This window comes from Rhizophagus irregularis, chromosome 17, assembly GCF_026210795.1.
Source record: "Rhizophagus irregularis chromosome 17, complete sequence".
NCBI classification, from domain to species: Eukaryota; Fungi; Glomeromycota; class Glomeromycetes; order Glomerales; family Glomeraceae; genus Rhizophagus; species Rhizophagus irregularis.
Window position 1 is genome coordinate 1,322,660 of NC_089445.1, and position 14,484 is coordinate 1,337,143.

At 28.3% G+C, this 14,484-nt stretch overlaps 6 protein-coding genes across 7 annotated transcripts; 3 read left to right on the forward strand and 3 right to left on the reverse strand.

The window, feature by feature from the left end:
- Positions 1-389: 389 nt before the first annotated feature.
- OCT59_009025 (uncharacterized protein) lies at positions 390-2,988 on the forward strand. The gene is made up of 9 exons (XM_025331124.2): positions 390-537; positions 907-1,167; positions 1,258-1,336; positions 1,462-1,689; positions 1,779-1,799; positions 1,899-2,201; positions 2,307-2,332; positions 2,429-2,489; positions 2,577-2,988. The coding sequence occupies exons 1-9, from the start codon at positions 511-513 to the stop codon at positions 2,702-2,704; spliced, it is 1,134 nt and encodes a 377-aa protein (XP_025179308.1). The 5' UTR covers positions 390-510; the 3' UTR covers positions 2,705-2,988.
- A 1,951-nt stretch (positions 2,989-4,939) lies between these two features.
- OCT59_009026 (uncharacterized protein) lies at positions 4,940-5,161 on the reverse strand (the record flags this gene model as incomplete). Its single annotated transcript, XM_066133264.1, has 1 exon — positions 4,940-5,161. The coding sequence occupies one exon, from the start codon at positions 5,159-5,161 to the stop codon at positions 4,940-4,942; it is 222 nt and encodes a 73-aa protein (XP_065999720.1).
- A 1,661-nt stretch (positions 5,162-6,822) lies between these two features.
- OCT59_009027 (uncharacterized protein) lies at positions 6,823-8,474 on the forward strand. Its single transcript, XM_025331123.2, has 5 exons — positions 6,823-6,936; positions 7,309-7,349; positions 7,420-7,755; positions 7,884-8,075; positions 8,156-8,474. The coding sequence occupies exons 1-5, from the start codon at positions 6,858-6,860 to the stop codon at positions 8,279-8,281; spliced, it is 774 nt and encodes a 257-aa protein (XP_025179306.1). The 5' UTR covers positions 6,823-6,857; the 3' UTR covers positions 8,282-8,474.
- OCT59_009028 (uncharacterized protein) lies at positions 8,353-10,194 on the reverse strand. The gene is made up of 5 exons (XM_025325820.2): positions 9,896-10,194; positions 9,651-9,814; positions 9,261-9,573; positions 8,914-9,183; positions 8,353-8,849 (listed from the first exon to the last, which is right to left on the reverse strand). The coding sequence occupies exons 1-5, from the start codon at positions 10,041-10,043 to the stop codon at positions 8,569-8,571; spliced, it is 1,176 nt and encodes a 391-aa protein (XP_025179305.1). The 5' UTR covers positions 10,044-10,194; the 3' UTR covers positions 8,353-8,568.
- Positions 10,195-12,046: 1,852 nt separating this feature from the next.
- On the forward strand, positions 12,047-13,014 carry OCT59_009029 (uncharacterized protein). 2 transcript variants are annotated; one of them, XM_025316938.2, is made up of 4 exons: positions 12,047-12,264; positions 12,337-12,407; positions 12,489-12,572; positions 12,715-13,002. In XM_025316938.2, the coding sequence occupies exons 1-4, from the start codon at positions 12,187-12,189 to the stop codon at positions 12,734-12,736; spliced, it is 255 nt and encodes an 84-aa protein (XP_025179303.1). In that variant the 5' UTR covers positions 12,047-12,186; the 3' UTR covers positions 12,737-13,002. The 2 variants fall into 2 exon arrangements, with proteins under 2 accessions (XP_025179303.1, XP_065999721.1); XM_066133265.1 differs by having other exon boundaries at positions 12,489-13,014.
- On the reverse strand, positions 13,003-13,892 carry OCT59_009030 (uncharacterized protein). Its single transcript, XM_025316937.2, has 4 exons — positions 13,690-13,892; positions 13,448-13,613; positions 13,259-13,380; positions 13,003-13,176 (listed from the first exon to the last, which is right to left on the reverse strand). Exons 1-4 carry the CDS (start codon positions 13,838-13,840, stop codon positions 13,160-13,162), a joined length of 456 nt encoding a protein of 151 aa, XP_025179302.1. The 5' UTR covers positions 13,841-13,892; the 3' UTR covers positions 13,003-13,159.
- Positions 13,893-14,484: the final 592 nt, after the last annotated feature.

A 14,484-nucleotide genomic window follows, 5' to 3' on the forward strand; every position in this document is an offset into this window, starting at 1 on the left:
CTTTTTTAAAATATTTTTAAATATGCACCATCTTGCATAAAAAATATTTTTTAAAGTTTGATTTGCATAATTTGCATAAAATAATTTCTTATTAATTTATTTTGTCAATCCTATTGAAAATTTTCAATTCCGGTAATTAATTGATTCCCGACATATTTGATATAAAGATTTCCGGGATTTCCGAGTCAAAATTGGAAGACTTTTAGTTGATCCTCATTGTGTTTTCGTGGTAATTTATATAGAAAAAGTGTGCGTTACGCACTATGCATTACGATCATCTTTTACCCTTCATGAACCATACTTTCCCTTAGTTGTTAGGGTCCGTTCACCGAAAATCTTGCCCGATAGTATTTTGGTAAACAGCCAGCCTTACCCCATCTTTTTTCATCGCACGTAGAGCTCTCACTCAGCTCTTGGCGCTTTCATTCCTTTTTCCTTTACATAGCTTACGTTTCTAACGTTTATATTTTACGTCAATAAATACATATTTTTTGACTTAAAATTCCAAACATGTTTGGATCGCTGGCCGAAAAACTGGTATGTTTAAGCCACATTTTATTTTTTTTAGAGGCTTAATTATGTGAATGAGCATTTTTAAGGCTTTTTAAAATATTTTTTTTTTGACAATTTTTTTTTTTCTTTTTGTGACCTTTAAAAGCCTTTTGGCTTTTCTAAATTTATACAATAATAAATGGCTTAAATTATTGAAAGAAATAAATTTATTAATAGTAACTAAAAGAAGAAAATTAAAAAAAAAATTATATGAAATTAAATAAATTAAATTAATTTTTTTAAAAAAAATTGATTTATTTCCAATTTTTTATAATTAAAAATAATGACTTTTTTTTCTTATTTGACTAAAAAATATGTATAAATATTTTTTTTTTTTTACCTTTCTTACTATAGTTTGGCCAATCTTATTATGCCCGATATGCATTGATAGTTTCGGTGTGTCAAGCATTGGCTGTATCAATACTGGAAGGGTTGGTTCTTGCAGTACATTCAAAGGCTGTTAGTCAAATATCTTTATTTGAAGATAAAGTGAAGAATGATGCAACTTTATTAAGTGATTTTACTGATATATATGCTCAAGGAAGAAGTATGACAATATATCATGTTTTGTTTATTGTCAGTCAATTTTTTCAATTAGGATTATGTATTGATGCGGTGAATATTAAAAATTTTTGATATATATTTTTTTGATAAATTAATTTTTTGATATTTTACTAATTTAAAATTTTTTTTTTTTAATAACAGCTTTATCATCAAAATACTATTCAACTTATTGCATTAAGTTTATTTATATTTGCTGGTTTGGCTTTTTCTGCAATTCAAGGTGAATAATAATGTCATCTAAAAAAATTATTATTATTATTATTATTATTATTATTATTGAGGGTGAAACAACAATTCAACACGAGTAAATGAATTCTTTTACTAATAAATTAAATAAATATTTAGTTTATCAATCAACTTCTTTAATCTCTGACAACGGAATATCACCTTCCATCCAGGAACTTATTATTAAAGGAAATGATACTCTCCCTAAAGATGCAGTTCCTTATGAAATTGTCATCATCATAGTAATGTTAATTTCTTCAATGAGTTTTGCATACTTGGCTTATAAATTATATCAAGAATTTGGTTGGACAATATATAAGAAGATTGGAGCTGATATGGCAATGAGAGGTATCTTAAATTAAATATTTATATTATACCGTTTTATTTATACTTTATTTGTTAAATAATAATTAAATTTTTTTATTATGTATATACAGATCGATATAAAATGTATCAAAGTAGGTTTTATTACTACTATATTGTTATTATTTAATATTTTGAAAAAAAAAACAATGATACTTACAGATTAATTTATTTATTTATTTTTCATGAAACAGTTTTCATAATGCTATTAAAATTCGATGTCTTCTTCTTCCTTGGATTCTCGATACAATTTTTGGCTTTGGTGGTTATTCTGGAGGCAACAAAAGAAATATTACAGCATGTAATATTATCAGTATTAACATCGGCTGGAATGATTATAGTTGGGTTCTGGGGAGTACAAACGGAGAGAAAGGTTCTTATGTATCTTTTCAAGTTAGGAGTTTGTGTTGCAGAAGGTTATATTATATCGAAAATAGTTGATGTGTCAATGAATCCTGATAAATATCATGGAACTAGGATTTTCGTTACATTTTTCCGTAAGTATTAAATATTTTATTTGAATTTATTAAAAATTTAAAAATTAAAATTTTTGAAATTTTTTTTTTTATTGATGAATTTTTTATTTTATTATTTTGAAATAGTTTCTGTTTGTTTAGTCCTAGGAATAGTAAGTGTCGATTTTTAATTTAATTAAATATTTCTTAAAAATGATTATTATTTTTTTTTTAATATTAATTTATTATTGATTTTGATTACTTTATAGGTAACTTTTGTAATATCCCTCCTTTGTTTAAAAAATTTCGATAAGGGATTGAAATTTCATCGTAAGTGTATTTATTAATCTTGCAACTCCAAATAAGTTACCTTTTTTTCCGTTGATAAGGAATTAATCTGTTTATGTTTTATGTTAGTTTCACGAAGCAAAAGTCTTTCATCACAAGTGGGCGGACGAGAAGGACGAGATGCTTTTATTGAAAATAATCGCGCATACAACCTTGAAACTGTAAATCGACACACACAAAGATGGTCTATTGATTAAAATTGGGATTCTATGTTGAAGTTTTTTCTAAAAAAAAAAAAAAAAAAAATTAATCAAAGAAGATATAAGGGTTTATAGTAAGAGGGTAAAGGATGGTAGAGGTATCATATATTCATATATTCCATATGTTAATAATAATATATTTGACATATACTGTAAAAGAAATGAGTATATTATTTATTTTTATTTATTTCTTCTCCTTTCCCTTTTTTTACCCTCTTCCTTTTTTTTACACGTTAATAGATTATATATAAAGTACTTTGAATTTATTATATCATTAATTATATGAATATACAGTATACTTTTTTTTTTTTATTATATTAAATTAATTCCGGATCTAACTATTTTATCTTTTTTTTGGACCTATTCTATATAAAATCTTTTTTTTTTTTTTTTTTTTTTTGTCACCTTTAATATTACCTAATAATATTGGTATCATTGTAAATTTTTTTTTTCTTGGGTATATCCGCGTAAAAAAAAAAAAAAGTATAATTTTTTATAATAATAGTTGCACTTGTATAAACTTGTGAATGAGAAAATTTTTTTTAAAAAAAAAATAAAATAAAAATTGTTACTTAATTATTTTTATTACAAATAATAATAATAATATAATATACAGTTTTTATTATAATATCCCATTCGTATACAGAGTTAAAATTGATAAAAATCACTCAAATGTGCTATCTCACTACACCTTGGTATTGCGATGTTCCCTGTCCTTGAGCAGTTTCCTGATCTGAATTTATAATCTAAATTTACAATCAAGCCAGAATGTTCACACTAAGTTCAAGTAAAAAATTACCATCAACGTAATTACTGATATCTTCAAATGAATGAATGTTTAATATTCTCTCAAATGATTAAATAAGTAGATTTACCGAGCAAGTGAATGAAACAAGTATCTGTGTGACAACTTCTTAATATCATTTGAAAAATTCTTTTTTTTTTTAAATCTAATAATTATATCCCCTCTGGTTACTGTACATCATTCATTCGTCCATTTGCATGTAAACGTCTATCGTCGCTATCAATCCTTCCTTGTTTTTTATAATTATTTCGGTAAAGACCTAAATCAATGCATTATTTTTTGTTATTTTTTATAATTTGTGAAACACTCTACCAGATGGCTGTCCTTCATTTGTAATGATCATAAACCTCCAGTAAAATGAATATCCATATTTTACAAGTGCTTAGATAAGTTAGTATTACGAGTGTACGCGTGTATAGGATGACAGGTTTGATACGTTCTATGGATTTGATGAGTGGTTGAAAATCCCCACGCATCGCCTCTGATTCTGCACAGTTTCCCAAAGGATGCCTGCATTCCCTCTTTTGTTATTCGGTTAGGTAATCCATCACATCCAATGATTAATAATGAACTAACAAACATTTTCCTACATTATTTTGAGCTATTGCCTTTCCATTTTCAGCAATTCTTTTGAGAATTTCCCATATTATTGACAATTAACTAAAATTAATCCAACTAACTAATGATCACTCTTAACACAGCTTATATAAATTTTAGTCATCTTTCTGTAGGATTCTTCGAGGTAAATCAATTCCCAGAATGAGTCAATATAATTAATATTGCCAAATCATCGATCAGGATGTTCGGATGAATGTGGTTCTCAAATTTCCTTTTTCTTCTCTTAACCATTTTCCGTTTTTTTTAATTGCATTATTAAGCATTTTTCAGTGAGTACCCTCCCGATACTGGAAAAAAAAAAAATTTTTCTTAGTCTCATATATAACAATTGAGATTTTCCTGTAATTTTTGATCTCTTCTCACTTGAAATATATCTTTCAGGAGTTTCTATCATGAGGACCTTGGCATGTTTTCGCGACTTCAATTCCTTCATATTCATTATTATTGACTGTGTTTTGAAAAATTCCATCAATACGGTGTCCAAGTGCTTTTCTCTGGCCCTTTACTAAATTTTCAGCATATACCTATCCAATTTGGAATCCTGGTAATTTTTTCTCTTTTTTTTTTATTTCGTTTGTAAATTACCTCAAACGTCTTAGTTTAAAAGTCCCGTAACCAATTATTACTGAAAAACCCTTGAATTTGGCTGACACTTTCCTAGCATGAACATCTGATTTTTTTTCGGGTTTAGCATATTGTAATCTTCAACATATTGTCGATATAACTCTGGTTGGTCACTTGGTTACTTGGGTAGGCAGGATTGTAGTGCAAAATCATATATATATATATATATATATTCAGATCAAATGTCAGATAGTAAAGGCTTCCATCTTAGTAAAGATCTGCTCACTTTTAAATCGCGACGATGATGAATAGAAGGAAATCCATGCTCTTTTCCAGATTAACTTATCTTCTTCTTTCTCATCCTCTTTGTTTTCTTCTATATTCATGTTCTCGCCATCTTCGTCTGGAACTAAAAGATCCACCTTTTCTCCTAAATTTGTTTCTCCTCTTAATTGAAGATATTTCATGAATTTCAGAATGCGCATTCTTTAAAATCACCAAAATTAAATAGGTAAAAAGTAAAATGCTGAAAAATTAAACTGTTAATAAATGTTGAGCTCACATTGTTATTTATTCTTCGGGAAAGTTAATAATATTTTCGGACCATTCTATGCAACTAACGAGTTAGCCATGTCTTGTAGACCTCTCCTTCTGTAGAACCCGGTTTTGACGCGTATACCATACGAAGAGTATTATCAATAGGTCTAATAGCTGCGGAGACTTTATAAATGACGTATCGAATATTCTTGTCCTGTTCGACCATATCCTTTTGTCATAATGGGTTGGTTCATCAATAAATTCCTGATTATTGTTTATATATTGAACGTATTACGTAAATCTATAACGGAACGAAGCTTTCCGCCCTTCTTGGGAACTAGGAATAAATCTGAAACGAAACAAGAAATACGATGGTCCAATTCCTGGGTATCTCCTATCTGTAGAAGCGATTATGAGAAATTCTATTGTAATATCTACTGTTTGTTTTCTTATATATTTATCCTCTTTTGATCAAAAATAATAAACTCTTTCATCAATAAATTTCTGGTTATTTTTTATGAGAAATTCTTTTGTAATATCTACTGTTTGTTTATGATTGTTTTTATATCTTTTATCCTCTTTTGATCAAAAATAATAAACTACATAATAATTCATATTCGGATTCATTCCTCAATTTATCATCTTGATCTTTTAATTTAGAACAACTTGGTTCTTCCTCACGTCTGCTAATTTGTCCATAAATCATGTAGTTTTAATTAACCATAGAGGGACTCCTCTTTTTTGATTAATCCTTTTTTACATATTCTGCTATCTGAGAAGTTTTTAATGCCTTTTTGTCGATCTTAAACTAGGTGCTTTTCTCGATGAGTTCTTTGTAATCATCATATATATATCGGCGAGAGCGCTGCAATTTGATCTACGTAGTGTTTCCTCATTAATTCGTAATCTTTGGCATATTTCTGAGCGGCTTTATATGCATTGCTAACGTACTCCCTAAAAAATAAAAACGAATTCAGTATTAAGTAATTCTATATAAAAAAAAAAATTATGTATGTTACCTGGCTTCTTCCAAAAATCGTCGATAAAATCATCATAGAATTTTTCCCCATTCTTTGACATCTTTCCGCCTCTTTCTCCCTTTACCATCTAACAAACGCGAACGTATGAACTAAATTCTAGGAAGATAAATGAATCAAATGTTCAAAAAAGTATTGAATCTGTCCAGGGTAAATATCGACACTATTTCCATCCCGACTAACGAATTTAGCTAAAATAAAGGATATACAATATAAAGTTCGTAGCTGCTTTTTGTGTGGGAACACCATCAAAGTTTTCAAGCCTCTCCATCTGTATCAAAGAGAGTCAGAGCTTCCCTTACTATACTTAATTTGTTAGATTAACATTACTAATGTGAATGATTATTTCTCCTCTTTAGATAGTTCTTTAAAGAGACGATTAAAATTTCTCTATTTATAGGAAATGACGGTAATACAGAAGAAATTTTATATGCGGGCGAGAATCTGAAATCTTAACGAATGGGAAATTAGGATAACAACCTAAATGAAACATGATTGGCTGATTATAAAATGATCATATGATAAAACCAATAAACTAGAACAAAATTGGTCCCAAATTCAAATTAAAAAAAACTTACATGGGAAAGCAATGAAACTTACACCGGAACTTATCGAACGTTCACTTAGTTATATCAATGCTGTTAAAGATCGAGAACTTGATCTACGAGGTATCCTTTAGAAGGTGTTTTTTAGGACAACACTGGTTATCTTTATAAGGGTAAAATATGGTTCTAATAAGTGAAAAAAGAAGAGTATTGGTAAATTACGTTGGTGTTCTTAAATTTAGTTTTATTTTATATATAGTAATTTGTTATAATTGCTTAGGGTTCGAAATAATTATAGTTTAGGGAACTGAATGATAACGTAACTTCTGTATATTATTCCTTCAACTTTAAATCAATAAAGAACATCAAATCATTGGGCAATGATCAACTATAAGTGACATTGCCCTTGTTTTGTTTTATTAGATTTTAAAAAACGAATTTCCATATTGTTCCCTGACTCGAAATCCTTTATCCCTTCTCTTTAAATTTAATTAGGAAACAAAATCCCTGCTATAGAAAATCTTGGTGTATCTAAGGTATTTTAAAAAATAATTTTTATCTATTTTATAAATAATTTAAAAATAAATCATATTTTAATTTTTATAGGATCAAAATGACACGATCGATTTAACAGATAATGACATTCGTGTTCTTGGAAATTTTCCGTTGTTACGTCGTGTTAAGACTCTATTATTAGCAAATAATCGTATTACTCGTATTGATCCACAAATATTCGAATTCCTTCCTAATTTAACAACATTAGTTTTAACTAATAATAACGTATCAGAATTATCAGATCTTGAACCTTTATCAGGATGTTATAGATTACAATATATTAGTTTATTAGATAATCCTGTTACAAGAAAACAATGGTATAGAAGTTGGATTATTTGGAAAGTTAAATCTGTTAGAGTCTTGGATTTTAAGAGAGTTCGTGATGTGGTAAGTGTGAATTAATTTAATTGTTTGGAAAATTATTTGTCATATATATATGTATATATATATAATTTATTTATTTTTTTTATATTTTACATATACTTATTATATTTTTTATACCTATTTTTAAATAGGAACGCAAAGAAGCTAAACAATTGTTCGAAACATTAAAAGGTGAAATGACTTCACTTGCAAAATCTATCTCTGAAGTTGCTTCCAAAACATTCGAGCCGGGTGAGGGATTTGTTTCAAGTAAAGGAGTTAATCTTCCTAAATCAAACTTACCCACGCTTGGAATGTCAATAGAGGAACAATCCAAAATTAAAGTAAATATTCTCATTTATATTTCTATTTTTTTTCTGATTTACAATTTTATTAAACCGATTTTTTATTATTTATTATTTAGGATGCAATTCGTAATGCTAAAACTTTGGAAGAAGTTACGCGTCTTGAAAAGTTATTACAATCAGGTCATATTCCTGGATCAAAACCTGGTGAAATTGAAGAGGATGATGAAGAAATGGAAGATTGAAGAATATTTACTTATGAAATCAATTTAATTGTATCACTTTTCTTTCTTTTTATTTGTATATCGAATAGACGTTTTAGTATAGCAAAAAAAAACCAAGTTATATAATTTTTATTTTTAGAATAGAAATATTTTTTTTTGTCGTTTTATACAAAATAAATATCTGCAATAATATCCGTATAGTTATGTTCACTAAATTTAAAGATCAGTTCACTAAAGATGCTTGCCGAAAATAAAAAAAGCCAATACCGAAATGTATGAATTAATTTCTACAGTTCGACATGCTGAAATCAATTAATTTCGATAAGCGACTCTAGTTCACACCTAGCTATACCATCTCCACGAAAAGTACCCAAAAGCATTACATTCCTTTGCCTATCTGCAGTAGCAATTGATACGGAAGGTAAGATGCTTCCATTATCCTCAAAAATTATCTTTTGAGAATATTTTATTCCGTAGAATTTATCTTCGGCTGTATTGTTACTTACTTTTATGATAGCAGCTGGTTGTGGAGGAGCTGTTCCAGTGCGATCTCTCATATAAACCAATGCAGCCAAAGGTTTTTGTGTTGCTATCAAAAATAAATAAACAAATAAATAAATATACAACTCGTTATATTTTTAATATATACATACCAGCACAATAAATTTCACCAGTTTGTTCATCAACACTTATGTTATCAATTGATAGTCCGGTAAATAAACTTTCCGATAGATGAAGTTTATTATTTGATTTACGATCATAAATTAAAAGTTCTCCACCAGCAGAAGTTCCAACATATATTTTAGAATTATCCCAATTTGAAGTTATTCCATTAGGATATCTTATACTATCTGCAACAATCTCAGTTGTATTCGTAATTGAAGAATGAAATACAACATTTCCCCATGGACGACGAGTAATATCTAAATAAATTAAATAATACGCGTAAAAAAATGCAGACATAATATATATACATACATATGCATGTAATTTTATATACCACCAAATTCTCTCCAAAATCCGGTTTCATGACCATGATCATTAGTAACATAAAATTCATCCTTTGAAACGGGTACGACATCATTTGGAGTAATAATTAAATCATTTTTAACGGTACTTAAATGAACTAATTCATTTGTGTTCAGGATATGTTCAAAGATTTCAATAACACTACCAGTTTTTTTGTGATTTGTAAAAAATACATATAATTTATTTGGTTCATTTTTTTCATCCTCGTATATTCCCATTCCACATAACAAAAAATCTTCTTCCGGTGGAAAATTTTTTAATTCAAGTGGAATAAGTTTATCATTCTAATAAAAAAACACTTTAAATATAATTTTTGTCACGATAAAAAAAAAAGAAAGATTATAATTGATAATATACATACATTAATGTCATAAATGTAAGGAGTATCTCTTATTAGTTGAGTCGTATCTGTAATAAGGTTAATTGGTGGATAAAATACTTGACTTCTAATCGTTTTATCACCACAGGCCATAAAAGCGTGACCAGTTCGATGATGAATAACTATATCTTCACAAGTTTCAATTCCTAATAAATTCAATCGTAAGAAATAAGAATTATTCAAATTTTTCAATTACTTTTCAAAAGATAAATCAGATATATAATGACCTTCAATTACTCTACATTTTCCTCCTTCGTAAGGTTTAATATCTGGTCTTCTAAATCCAGAAATAGTTATAGATTCATCTATCCAATTATAAGATAATGCAGTTATAACTGCAATTATAATAACAATAATTGTCGCCGCGTTTTGCATATTATAGTTCGTGAAATTTTAAAATGAGATATCGTTAAAAAGTGGCCTTCTACTAAGCACTTCGGGAAAATACTAAAATAGGCTAATATGTATGTTTTTTCTCACGAAAAAACCACCCTCATAAAAAAATTGAACGTGTAAATTTTTATGGTGATGTTACTGATGATCATGATGATCATTGAAAAGTCATTTCGAAAATTTACTGCGCCATTTTCATCGATCCCATAATTTGCGATTTGAGCATAAATAGACCGATAATCGCACTTTTGCAAATCATACTTACCTGCCAGGACACGACCGTGAACATGAAGGCGGACGTGTAAGTGATGGTCGCTGACATTGCACAGCGTTGGTAACTGTTGCTTTGAACGCTCTTAATGAGTGTCTCAACTGGATAATTTTTGTTTGTTGGGGTGGTTATGGTTCGCCGTAATCGCCCCTATTATATTAAAAAGCGGGTTTTGGGTCAGGAAAGAGGGATGTGTAATGTCGAAATATTAATAACTTAAAATTTAATCTTCTAAATTCTAATAATAGAATTTTTTTTTTTCTTTGTGGGTAAGTCGTAGGTTTAGAGACTATTTAAGCGATATATATTTTTTTAATTTCGAATTCTCAGATTGGGTAGATTTCAAATTTATCGCCGTTTTCAAAATGATGTATTGAAATATTAAATAACTTAAAATTTAATCTTCTAAATTCTAATAATAGAATGTTTTTTTTTTCTTTGTGGGTAAGTCGTTGGTTTAGAAACTATTTAAGTGATATATATTTTTTTAATTTCGAATTCTCAGATTACCGAAAGAGGGTAGATTTCAAATTTGTCGCCGTTTTCAAAATGATGTACGCAGTTAAATTTGAATAAAAAAAAAAGAAACCCGAAAACCGGACGAAAACCGACGAAATATGGACAAAAAACGGATGAAACCCGGGCGAATATTGGTATTCGAATATACAATCACAAATAAACTGCGTACACCATTTTGAAAACGGCGATAATTACATCAAGGAAACGATAAAAATTTAGACATTCATTGTACATCCAATTTTTCACGCCAGAATAATATGAATTCATTTAATATGCTCGAAATCGCAATTCGCAATAATTCGTCTTCACGTGATAATAATAAAGAACTAAAGTCATGAGTTAGTTGATTATCGGGCGAATAATCTTGCCGACGCCGCATGGCTTAATTCCAAATCGGATTAAAAGATCTAAGAGGCGCAATAAGTAAATTGACTAGCCATTTTAGTAATTACGCAATCATAACATAAATTAAAAATTTCTAAAAAAAAAAAAAGGCTTACGTACTCAAAATAGATTCTTTGGTGGAGATGACCGAAATTAGACATCTTTTTTTTTTTGCGTCAGTTGATTAAATCTTTTATGACTATCCACTATTTACTTGACAAAAAAAAACTAATAAATTAAAAATTTATTAAAAAAATTACTTTTCATAATTAATTTGATACTGACACTCGAACAAGTGACTCCGAATATTATTTAACTATTTTTATGTGAGAAGGAGAAATTGCATCATAGTGTGTGGTCGCACATTACGTTAGCAGAATTTCTTTGGTTCCGCATTCTTCCGTAACAAAGTAATTCAGCTGTGATACTTTGAAAGTATACAATGTGGAATACCCGAATCAAAGATCCCATATGATTCGTATTTATTTATTTATTCATTTTCTTTCTTTTTTTTATTGCCAATCAGTTAGAATAAGGTTACTTTTATTACAAAAAAAAACCCGATTGTATTTATAACCCAAAATAATCAAATATTAACCTCATTTAGAAAATTTGACTCAGGAAAAAATCTGTCAAGATTTTATTTACCATAGATGCTCCTGCATGGCTGCATTATTATTTTATTATGAATTCATTAAATATGTATAAACATATTATACACGTATTTTTTTACGCCCGTTTATTGCCGTTCACGGCGGAACTTCCCGGCTTTGTAAAATATATAAACCGTCTCCTCCTTTTCACGTTCAAGAAAAAAATTTTTTTTCACATAAACAATTTTATAATAATCGTACAGGATATTATTATTATATTATATTATCATCCTTTGCCACAGAAAAAAAATTTTCTCTCTCACTTTTCAAATTAAATACATCAATACATCAAATCAAAATGTCTGCCGCAGTCGCAAGGTCAACATTTATGAGAAATTGGTACCGAATTGAAGTCCTCCCAATCTACGCTGTAACCGTATGTATTATTTGAAAGTACTTTAAGAGTTTAAGTTATATGTCTATATTCTAATTTATTATGACATAATAGGGTGTAGCCGTTGTTGGTGCCGGCTGGTATCTTACCCGCCTTGCTCGGGGACCCGAAGTCGTTTGGGATAAGTAAGTTACTTTAAATATTTATTTATTTAAAAACATCCTTTCATTCTGATGAAAATTTAATCTTATCATTCTCATCATTAGAAAAAATAATCCAACGCCATGGAATAATATCCAAGACGGCACACAAGTAAAACTTATGACCGTCAATCACAAATGCGAAAGAAAGTACGTTTTAGTGGTATAACGAAAAAAACGAAAAACAAAAAGCCATTCCATTTTTCTTATGAAAAAAATTAAGATATCACAATTTTTCTTTTTTATAATACTTATATGTTTTCATTCTCATTATATTTTAAACCAAATATAGATATAGACGTGACAGGTTTTAATTCTGTTGAAACTTAGGAAGAAAACCAAAAAATGGTCCTAGTCATATTACTTACAAACATTTATATTAAAACACCGTTAAATAATCACTTTGCATACATATACACAATTTTACCTACATCAAATTTATTATTATACAGATGTAATATTGCACGTGATCATTAATAAAAGTTTAGATTTTATACATATAAAAACAATCGATACCTTTTGTACTTTATACTTTTTTTAAAAGACAAATAATAAAAATAATTGATTTATTATTTAATAAAAAAAAAATGTTTATTTAATATATAAAAATCTCTCGGAAATTTTTTAATCATAAAAATATTTTACCCCCTTCTGTTAACAACAAGATCACTACAAACGAATAACAAAAAACTAACGCAGTTCATAGATCGAAATTTTATTTATCACTTAATCCTCATCTATTGAACTTCTCCCTCTATAAATTGTGGCAAAAAGGAAAATTTAAATATTATTAAAAAATACAGAAAATGTAAGGGATGTATAATATGTATAAATACCTTCATTTATTTTCAAAGGATGTCCGGTCACTTTTTCATGCAATTCTGAAGCCTTTAAAGCACTTTGACGTTTTTGTTCCGGAGCTCTATTCTTTCGGTGAGATGCAGCAACAAGCGATGACCTATGACAAAAAATTTACAATTAAAAAAAAAATCCAAATAATGATAGAAGATGGAGTGTTTTATTACAATTGTCTTGAAGCATCTTTGTCTCTAACACTTTGCTCAGAAACTTCGCCTCCTGTTACATCTGTCTCATTCTCATAATAAAAGCCTTTCTTTTGTGCGATATTATAGGTAGAATCACGAAATCTTTTTGGTTCAATTGTTGCATTTTGATCTAAATCAGCGGGATCTATTTTTTTGTTGGATTAAAAAAATGATCATAAAAGACGTTTATTCATTTAACAATATTAACATTATAAACAAACCCTCTTCCACAACATCAACATTGTCTTCTGTTTCTTCTTCTTCCATGTCTTGCCGAGGATCATATTCATCTCCTCCGTGTTCTTCATTTTGGACATAAAATTCGTCCTTAACGATTCCCTCTTCTTCTGGGTATGGACTTTGATCAGTCATTTTTTTTTTTTGAATGGTTTTTAAAATAATTTGCTCGAAAACGGTAAATTTTTGTTTAAAAAAAGTTGAGGAATAACTCTATATATATATAAAAAATGATTTACATCTGGCGTCTGTATGATGCTCATGAAATCTGTCAAATATAAATTTGGTTTAGCATAATATTTTATTTGTTTTAAAATGATGTCAATATCTCAAAAATAAAACGCCAACTCAAAAAAGAGCTAATCTGATTTTTGTCTTCATTTCACGAGGTTTAAAGTCTTTTCGGGAAGCAATTCGTTATCTTAATAATTAAATTTTGTCGCCACAAATTCAATATTCAAATAAATAAACATCTGAAAACTAAATTTTAACGAAAAAAATTATTTTTCGATCAGGCTCCAAATTTCCTGATTTATTTTTTACGTCTAAATGATGTTATATCAGATATCAAGAAATCGATTAAATGTATCATTATGACATTTACTTTAGCGTAATTGCCCCAGAAAAGAGGCTTAGTGTTTTAAAAAAACACCAACTGTCCAAAAAGAAAAAATCACGAAAAAGGCGCTCCCTGAATTAAATTTGACCATTATCGTTGGTTATTAAGTAATTTTTTAATTATATTTAAATTACCCGAATTCAAATAATAACTCAAAAAG

What these genes read in the sequence shown, in the direction of transcription:
- OCT59_009025 (XM_025331124.2), top strand. Translation starts at nt 511, where the DNA reads ATGTTTGGATCGCTGGCCGAAAAACTG. An exon ending in GATTTTCGTTACATTTTTCC is followed by an intron (nt 2,202 to 2,306) that starts GTAAGTATTAAA and finishes ATTTTGAAATAG; the next exon opens with TTTCTGTTTGTTTAGTCCTA. An exon ending in TTTGTTTAGTCCTAGGAATA is followed by an intron (nt 2,333 to 2,428) that starts GTAAGTGTCGAT and finishes ATTACTTTATAG; the next exon opens with GTAACTTTTGTAATATCCCT.
- OCT59_009029 (XM_025316938.2), top strand. Translation starts at nt 12,187, where the DNA reads ATGTCTGCCGCAGTCGCAAGGTCAACATTTATGAGAAATTGGTACCGA. An exon ending in TCCCAATCTACGCTGTAACC is followed by an intron (nt 12,265 to 12,336) that starts GTATGTATTATT and finishes ATGACATAATAG; the next exon opens with GGTGTAGCCGTTGTTGGTGC. An exon ending in AATCACAAATGCGAAAGAAA is followed by an intron (nt 12,573 to 12,714) that starts GTACGTTTTAGT and finishes AACCAAATATAG; the next exon opens with ATATAGACGTGACAGGTTTT.
- OCT59_009030 (XM_025316937.2), bottom strand. Translation starts at nt 13,840, where the DNA reads ATGACTGATCAAAGTCCATACCCAGAAGAAGAGGGAATCGTTAAGGAC. An exon ending in TGTTGATGTTGTGGAAGAGG is followed by an intron (nt 13,614 to 13,689) that starts GTTTGTTTATAA and finishes ACAAAAAAATAG; the next exon opens with ATCCCGCTGATTTAGATCAA. An exon ending in AAAGATGCTTCAAGACAATT is followed by an intron (nt 13,381 to 13,447) that starts GTAATAAAACAC and finishes TTTTTGTCATAG; the next exon opens with GTCATCGCTTGTTGCTGCAT.
- OCT59_009027 (XM_025331123.2), top strand. Translation starts at nt 6,858, where the DNA reads ATGAAACTTACACCGGAACTTATCGAACGTTCACTTAGTTATATCAAT. An exon ending in TCGAGAACTTGATCTACGAG is followed by an intron (nt 6,937 to 7,308) that starts GTATCCTTTAGA and finishes AAATTTAATTAG; the next exon opens with GAAACAAAATCCCTGCTATA. An exon ending in TTAAGAGAGTTCGTGATGTG is followed by an intron (nt 7,756 to 7,883) that starts GTAAGTGTGAAT and finishes ATTTTTAAATAG; the next exon opens with GAACGCAAAGAAGCTAAACA.
- OCT59_009028 (XM_025325820.2), bottom strand. Translation starts at nt 10,043, where the DNA reads ATGCAAAACGCGGCGACAATTATTGTTATTATAATTGCAGTTATAACT. An exon ending in CTTACATTTATGACATTAAT is followed by an intron (nt 9,574 to 9,650) that starts GTATGTATATTA and finishes TTTTTTTATTAG; the next exon opens with AATGATAAACTTATTCCACT. An exon ending in ATTTTGGAGAGAATTTGGTG is followed by an intron (nt 9,184 to 9,260) that starts GTATATAAAATT and finishes TAATTTATTTAG; the next exon opens with ATATTACTCGTCGTCCATGG.